Below are 8,244 nucleotides of genomic sequence, written 5' to 3' on the forward strand. Positions count from 1 at the left end.
AGGACAAGACGTGCCAAAAAGGTTGGTTTAGTTAGGGTAAAGCTGGGAAGAGCACAGTTGCTGAAACAATGGCCAGACTTAGGGCCATCACACCTGTAATTTCTGCAAAGAGACATTCTGAATTCCCAGGTGTGGCTGTGTGTCCTGCTCGGGTTTCTCCGTGTCCTGGCACATTTCCTTACTCACTAACACACCGTTCTGGATTTCTGCAGTGACTTCCCCATCCCTAAGTACCTTCCCTACCTACAGCAAGGGTTTTTTGGCTCAGGGTGACCCTCTGCTATTTTGCAACAGCCATAACTTGGATCCAGGAAATTTCCCTTGAAAGCACACTGAGGTGTTACCAACAGGGTTTGAATCTTAACCCCACATCCTCCCTTCATTTGCATCATCCTCACTATAATCCCCATGGTTTCTGAAGGGTATTGGCCAGAGAAAATTCTGTCAATACAAAGACTGGAGCTATTGTGTTTGGAGAGCTGATGATCGCTGTTGGTCCCAAAGGGGCTGAGCTGCCTTGAGGAATCCCTTCATCCTTTCCAGTCCATCCATCTTTACCAGCTGCCCACAGAGCACATCCTACACAGGTATCCCAAATCTGGAACTTTATTTATAAAATGACTCATACAGGGACACGCAGTCCTGAACCACTTCAGCTCGCCAAGGTGCAATCACCAGGCAGGGCACACCGAGACCTCTGCGCATGGCTGGAGCTAATTGCCAGGGGCTGGTTTGTAGGTGCGAAGCCTCTTTATGTGCTGCTTTAGGGACCAAGCTCGTGTTCTTACACTGCTGAGTATATGCCAATGAATGCCACCATACTATGTACACACTTTAATAAGACCTTTTCCCCTAAATTAGATGGAGGAGATGAAAATGGCTTGGCAAAACGATGCGACCTCGGAAAGTATTCCCAGAGAGCTCTAGAGCAACTCAAGCGCGGACACACAGTAAATTATTCAAAGGGCTGCCTCCATTTCTGTCCTTCCAGCTGAACTAAAATCCATAGAGTGGGATATATTTTATTCCTTGTGTGGCCACCTTTAGATCATTCCTGCCAGCCACGGTGGGAGGAAGAGCCCAACAGTTCCCAGCAAACACACAATGATGAACATCCAGAGGAAGATCCTGTCAATGACCATTGCAACGTATTTCCAGTCTTCCTTCACCTGGAAACACAGAGATGAAAGGACAATTATTAACGTTTATTTGGGATTAAAACTTAGGAAGGCTATTAGTGCTTCGTTCCAAAATAGGATATTTTGATGTAAGTCCAGTGACAGGAGGGGAAGGTCTTGTTTACATGTAGCAGTCCTATGTGATGGCAAAGATTTATTCTATCAATCGCTGATGTGGGAGACAGATTCCCAGCCCGTGGGTGTGCATGGGCAATTGCAAACCCTTTTCACGGCTCTCCCGGGATGACACATGCCTGTGGATAATTAAGCTCGTCTGCACTCTCACTATCCCATTTTCCATGAGCAACATCTGTAACTGGGTGTGTAAACCAGGCTGCAATTCAAACTGGGGAGGGCAGGGGGAAATAAATTACTCGTTTCCCCATGCCTGTAAACAGATTTGCTCACAGATTAATGAAGCCAAGCTCTTTCTGCAAAGGGATTTACAGCTTTGGGTGAGTAAGCAGTGAGAATGAACCAGCAAATGAAAGCAGTGGTCTTCCTCACTCTGCTTTTCCCCTACTTTTGTCTTGCTGTGGGAGGATTTTCCAGCAATTCCTCTCTGGGGAGGTCTAGCACTTATTAATACCATCAGGCAAGAACTGTAAATGGTTATTTCATTAAGTAAGAAACCACATACATATGAAAACCTCGTTTATTACATCACTGTTATGAATTTCTTTCCCAGGAAGAGGACTGATCAGATGGCAAAGTTTTATTTGAGATGAGAATTTCTCACAATACACCACTTGGTGGTTAATAGACCCGAGGGCTGGAATTCGGCACGGTGCCTCTCTCTGTGGGGAAAACACCTCAGTGGGAGCTAGCCTGAGCCTCTTCGGTGGCCGTGACTGCAGCAAGTCAGGAGTGTGGTGTGAGGAGGAGGCAGTAAAGCCATTTCTTTTTAATGTATTTTGCTGATCATGCTGAAAATTGATTTTGGTAAGCAAAGCAATCCAAATCTCAACGAAATAGCCATCTGCAGCAGATGATGTTTTCACCGGTACAGTGCCAACTTCAGGTTCTAAAATATTCTGACCTATCAAGCACCAAGCAAACGAGCCCTGAGCACAATGCAGTGGCTGAAAACTCACCTTGAGTCTTCTCCTTCTTCATCAGTCACGGATGCAACGCTAAATTTGATCTTATACCTTGTGGGTGGTACAGAGAAGTCATGATGTGTCAGAGGGAAAGAATATACAATCCTGGCTTCTGTGAACAACGTTGTGACATTTTATTGAGCTAAGAGAATAATGAGCTAAGAGAATAAACCATGTTGGATTGGGATTGAACAGCCCTTGGCACGTCCACCTCTAATTAGGGAGAGTAAAAGAAATAGTGACCCTTGAAATAAAAAAAATTCTTTCATCCCAAGGATAAGGTCTCAGTGGATAACTGCCCTTGGCTGTACATTTTCTGGTCTATACGTCACTTGCTGAGAGTTGGAGTGAGTCTCTGATGCTTAAAATTCCTGGTGAGAAGGCCAGCTAAGCAAGATCTGGATGATTGTGTTTATGGGATTAGTGTCTAATGATGCAATCAATGTGTAAGGAAAATCTGAAATTTACCATCTGGTGTCCAACTGGAAAGCTGGATTGAGTAAATAGTGCCCCAGTCTGGCAAAAGAAGCTTTGTTGAGTATTCATGCTAGTAAAAGGAAGTGCTAGATCACACAAAGAAAATAAATGAAGTAGATGAGTTTCTTTTTGAGAAAAGAGGGGGGAAACAGGAGAGGAACAGCTTGAGGAGTTCAACAGAACTTCACCATCAGCTTTCAGGTATAATGGTGCGTGCGTAGATACTCAACCCATCTAGAAAATGATGGCTGGGAGGGCATGAAATGTTTGTAAAACCAAAATCCAGCTTCAGAGAGCACAAAGGGTGCAATTGGAAATTATAGAGAGACAATGAAAAAAAAAAAAAGAATAGGAAGAAAAGAAAATCATCTGGATTGTATTGTTTTCTGATGGAAGTGTAGCATTTCCCTGTGGTCCAGCGCCTCAGATGGAGCAGGATGCGCAGGAGCCTCTCTGACAACATCCATGCAGCTGCCAACATCTGCCACCCTGACTCCTGAGCTGTATTTTGATTAGTTTTTAAGAAGCTCACTCAAAACTATTTCCAGGAAAGGATCAAGGCCAGGAACCAGCTGACTCCCCCACCCTCAAATTCCCACAAAGTCAGGGAACCTGCAGCTCTTCCCTGGGGCAGCTCCTTGCCGGTGGGAGCAGCGGGCACATCTCATCCTGCCCCAGGGTTTGATGGAGGGCTGAGGTGCTCAGTGACATCAGACCCAGAGCCTGCAGCACAGATTATAGCAGTCCCAGGGGTTTTTATTGTGTTTTGTTAAAAATAAAATGGTGAGATTATTCCATGTTTCCTCCCCCTCATTCCCTCCCATTGTATTTCTAAGCTGTTTTCAAAGTCTTCTTATTGGAGTAGTACAGAGACGCACACGGGCATGAGGACAAGGCTTTCCTGACAGTGCTGTTGGTATTCAGTTATTTTGTCTCCTGTGTGACATACAACTTGTTTCGCTTCTCAGTCTGTATTTAATTTCTAATGGCATTTCTATCATATGCTGGGACAACCCAGTCTTGCGTTTTCCCCAGCGTACCCTTGTGCTCCTATTGTTTGCAGATATCATTTTGTAACAAACAACTGCCTCTTGCATTTCCCATTTTCTCTTTGCTGAAGCACTTAATTAAGTGAGCTATTTACTTTTAATCGAGAAGTGCTGCCCCCGTGGCAATGGTGCTTTAGAAAAAGAAAAGACAGGAACTTCAGAAGAAGCTCTGTACTCATTCTGGGAAGGTGCATGTCCCTGCAAATATTACCCAAGAGACAGCAAGCTGCGTCTCAGGGGCTGCAGCTGCATCAGAGGTGCCTGCTGGTGGATTTGTTGAAGACTTCCATGAAGAAACGCCACAATTTGATTTTAAGATGAAAGCAAATTTCTGAGTACTGATTTTTTTTTTTTCCCCAGTAAATTCTCATTTTATTAGATCAGTTCTGCTCCTTGTAGTACATTTCCATTCCAGAAGATTGTATTTCCTTCTTCTTTCTCACTTCCACCTGGAGAAAAAAATGGGCTTTTCCACTTGACTTTATTTAGATCCAGGGAAAAAAAAAATAGTATAGCCTCAGACCAAGCTCAGCAATATTTCCCCAAAATCTAAGGCCCAATCTCTGCCCACTGTGCCCACCACAACTGCTGTGAAAGGGCAGAAGACTGCAGGCAGGTTTGCAGGCTGCTCCTGGGGAATGTTCTGTGCGCTGCTGGATGTTTTCCTGGTGCTTTGCTGGCAGGCTGGGCTGGCAGGAGGTCTGGTCAGAGCCCTCAAAAGTGTTCCTTTTCTTCTGCTTTTGGTGTTCAGTGCTGTAAATAGCCTTTTCCCCAGGATAATTGCGTCAGTTCAAGAGGGAAGAGTAGTGGAAGGTACAAGAGGAAAATTTGTGGTTTCTGATGGATGTTTTCATCTTAAAGAAAGTGGCAATCATGGATTAAAGGAACCCAAGATATTCATCAACTCAGTTGATGATATCAACAAGCTTAGCAGAAAGAGAATCAGCAGAAGGGTTCTTGGTGTAATATTCTCTCATTTGCACCAGGGGGAAACAAGTGAGTTAAAATCAACAGACTTCATGGGTTTACTTGTGATTATTGCTGGGAGGAGAGAGCAGAGTCTAATTCCCCAGTTCTGATGCGCTTAAAAAGTTTTAGCCCAGTAAAGAGTTCTGGGCTGTCAACTAGTGATAATGGGGACTCACAGCCCATCTCTGCCACAGATGTCTGCTGTGACCTTGACCAGGTCACTTCATCTCTGTATTTTGGCTGTCACTGCTCAGCGTGAGGAATAAACAGTCACTTCCTCAAAGGGATCTTGTGAAATACATTAAGGAGCTGAGGCCTCTCAAACTACGGTACCAGAGAGTATAGAAATGGACAGCAGCACTTAATCTTTTATTGCTGCTGCTAAGTGCTCAGTGCTGTGAAAAATGCAAATATAAAGATGCTCTTCATGCCCAGGAACTCTTGCCTAAAAGCCCCATGACTTGCACTGACTGACTCTGTATCTTGAGAGAACCAAACTGTAAGCACAGCTGAAAAAAGTGCCTTTTGCTGACGGACCCCTCTAGGAAAAGCTAGATAAGGCTTTTCTTTAGCAAGAACACTGACTTCAGGTTGTTTTGTGCCTTTCTTCATTGGCCGTAATTAGCCAGCACACCATATCCATAGTACTGCAGGGGAAGAGCTGCAAGATGTGTGAAAGGAGGTGGCATTTCTACACGCATCACCATCTCCATTAAAATAAATTCTTTCAGCCTCTACTTTCTGTCTCTATTTGTGGCCATATTTACCCCTCCAGAGTCAGTGTGAAATCTGTCTGTCCGCCCACCTTCCTGCTCCAGTGGAAGTCCACTAACGAGGAATCGCATCACACCAAGCTAAACATACCCTGCAACGTCTCCACGCTACTATGCGCTTCCCACATCCACAACCTATTTTGGGAATTTGCTTTCCCGTCTCAGAGTCAATGCTTAATAGAAAAAAGAGAGTGTGAATTCCCTGTCCGTCAGAGGCTTCTCTATAAAGAATAAATCTGCTACCGTCCCACCAGCTGACTGCTTTTGGGTTCTCCTTCACAATCTTAGCTGCTTCCTTCCTACCTAACAACAGCTTTACTCCTGTTTTCTGCTGGAGAATCCTATTGCTGCAGAGGAGCCCTGAGCACGGTCTGGTTGTGCCACCCCCTTAGCCCACATGCCTGCCAAGACCCTAAGGACAATTTCTCCAGCTGTGCCTATAGCGGCCAATGTGTTCAAAAGCTGCAACGCGAGGGATGGCTGAGCATCAGCACGTGTGCCCTCTGCATAGCCCCCAGGTTTTGCAGGGCTTCCTTAGCAGTTAATTCTTGACTTACTCAAGGAGAGCAGGCTAAGTTAGCATACTTACAGAGAAATCCGCATCTTCTGCTCGCAGGTGGTCTGCGATGTACTGAACCCCTTCCACTGCCAGCTTCAGGGCTGGGGACATCAACACCAGATGTTGCTCTTTGGCACTGTGAGTCTTGCTACCTTGAGCTGGTGTTCCAGCCACCTCGCCCTTTTTACATTTACACTTGCACTGGTGGGGCTTGTGCTGGGGCTGCTCTTCATTCAGGTGGCACCTCTGGGATGCTGGAGAGCCAGTGGATTGACCATTGGTCTGGGAAGAGTCCTCCTGCAGGTAGCAATACTGGATGCTCCGGGACCTACAGCGGATGGTTCCTTCCTCTGCCTTATTGGGGCTGTACATCTGCTGAGCGCTGAGTGATCTGCCTTTCGAGAGGGAGGTGGTCTGGATGTCACCCAGGGGGTGGCATGAGGGTTGTGGAGAGGAGCAGGTCAGCTGTACAGGCTCCGGGTGCAGCACAGAGTACTGCCCAGATGGGGATCGACATACAGGCTGAGGCTTGGCTGGCTCCTCGAGGTGGGCGCAGAAGGAAGATGTGGGTGACGGCTCATTACTCTGGGGGCTGGGAGAAGATGAGGTAGTGAAGTTGGGCTCCACGTTGGTCTCAGTCCAAAGCCTTGGCGTGTTGTTTATTTTGTGCATGGATTCAATGAGCTTCTTGCAGTTGTCTTTCACGGAGGAGGGACGTTTCATGAAGAGGAGGCGTGGGACAACGTCAAGGAAGACCCTCCTCACCCAGTCGGGCATCGTGTGGGTACGCGGGGAACGATGGTGCACGTTGAGCACAAAGACAGTGATGATGATAGACAAGGTGACAAAGATCATGGTGAAGAGAAGATACTCTCCAATCAGGGGGATGACCAAGGAGGTAGACGGGATGATCTCCGTGATGAGCAGCAGGAACACAGTGAGGGACAGCAGCACGGAGATGCACAAGGTTATCTTCTCTCCACACTCGGAGGGCAAGTAGAAGACCAGGACAGTCAGGCAGGAGATCAGCAGGCAGGGGATGATCAAATTGATTGTGTAGAACAGTGGCAGCCTCCGGATAATGAAGAAGTAAGTTATATCAGGGTAGATCTCTGTGCAGCATTCATATTTCTTGCTGTTGTACTTGCCCACAGCGTTGATGATGACCCATTCCCCACTCTCCCAGTAGTCCAGCTGGTCCACATGACTGTGCATGCTCACCAAGTCGATCTTGGCTTTGTCATAGGTCCAGGAGCCAAACTTCATTGTGCAGTTTTGCTGGTCAAAGGGGAAGAAGGTAACATCGATGCTGCAGGAGCTTTTATAGATAGCAGGTGGCATCCATTTGATTCTCCCATCGTAGAAGAGGTGGGCCTTGGTCAGATGGGTGACTGCAAAGTCACCATCAGCACTGGGGAGAGACAGAAGATAAAAAACACTAAGGCTTCTCTGGGACTTCTCAACTCTGTTAAAGAAATAGGATATTTACTGCCTGGCTTCCAAAAATGCAATCAAGGCACCTGGGAGGTGCAAGATGCACATCACGTGCAAACACTGGATCCATCCACTCTATCCAGTGGTTGTTTCAGTCTGTTGGTTTATGCAGACACTGAATTTGCATGCAGATGTCAGCCCTCACCTTGTATAAGTCATGCCCTTGAGATGAATGTACACAAGTTTTCCTCGAAGGTATCCCATAAATGCCCTGGAAAGGGTTGAGTTTGCTTTCGAGAGGTGGGAGGAAGCACCATCAGGTAGTGTGGCTGTGGGCTCTGCAGAATTAATTGTGACAGCTGCTATAAATGAAACAGTGTTGGGTAATCACTCCGTCTCTTACATGAAAAACAGCAGGAGCATCCTATTAATAGGAATAATGAAATCTCTTGATTTCCCAGTCAAGAAGAGAGCTGTCTTTTACAGTGTCTTCTTACAGGGCCTCTAAATTGGGGTCTGTGTTCTGGTATAAGACAAATCGTCTTCTTACAGGGACTCTAAGTTGGGGTCTGTGTTCTGGTATAAGACAAATAGATAACAACCCAGAATTTTATAGCAGAAAGCCATTTTCCAGACAGTGAAAAAGCTATTGCATAAACAGTTTGGGGTTTTTTTTTGTTAGGATCTGCTTTTCTCAGCACCCTG

At 46.1% G+C, this 8,244-nt stretch overlaps 1 protein-coding gene across 1 annotated transcript; it reads right to left on the reverse strand.

Moving 5' to 3' along the window:
- Positions 1-590: 590 nt before the first annotated feature.
- On the reverse strand, positions 591-7,513 carry CHRNA4 (cholinergic receptor, nicotinic, alpha 4 (neuronal)). The gene is made up of 2 exons (XM_010073645.1): positions 6,136-7,513; positions 591-1,169 (listed from the first exon to the last, which is right to left on the reverse strand). The coding sequence occupies exons 1-2, from the start codon at positions 7,444-7,446 to the stop codon at positions 1,044-1,046; spliced, it is 1,437 nt and encodes a 478-aa protein (XP_010071947.1). The 5' UTR covers positions 7,447-7,513; the 3' UTR covers positions 591-1,043.
- Between the last annotated feature and the right edge of the window lie 731 nt (positions 7,514-8,244).

This window comes from Pterocles gutturalis, unplaced genomic scaffold (assembly GCF_000699245.1).
Source record: "Pterocles gutturalis isolate BGI_N339 unplaced genomic scaffold, ASM69924v1 scaffold26881, whole genome shotgun sequence".
In the NCBI taxonomy this organism is placed as follows: Eukaryota; Metazoa; Chordata; class Aves; order Pterocliformes; family Pteroclidae; genus Pterocles; species Pterocles gutturalis.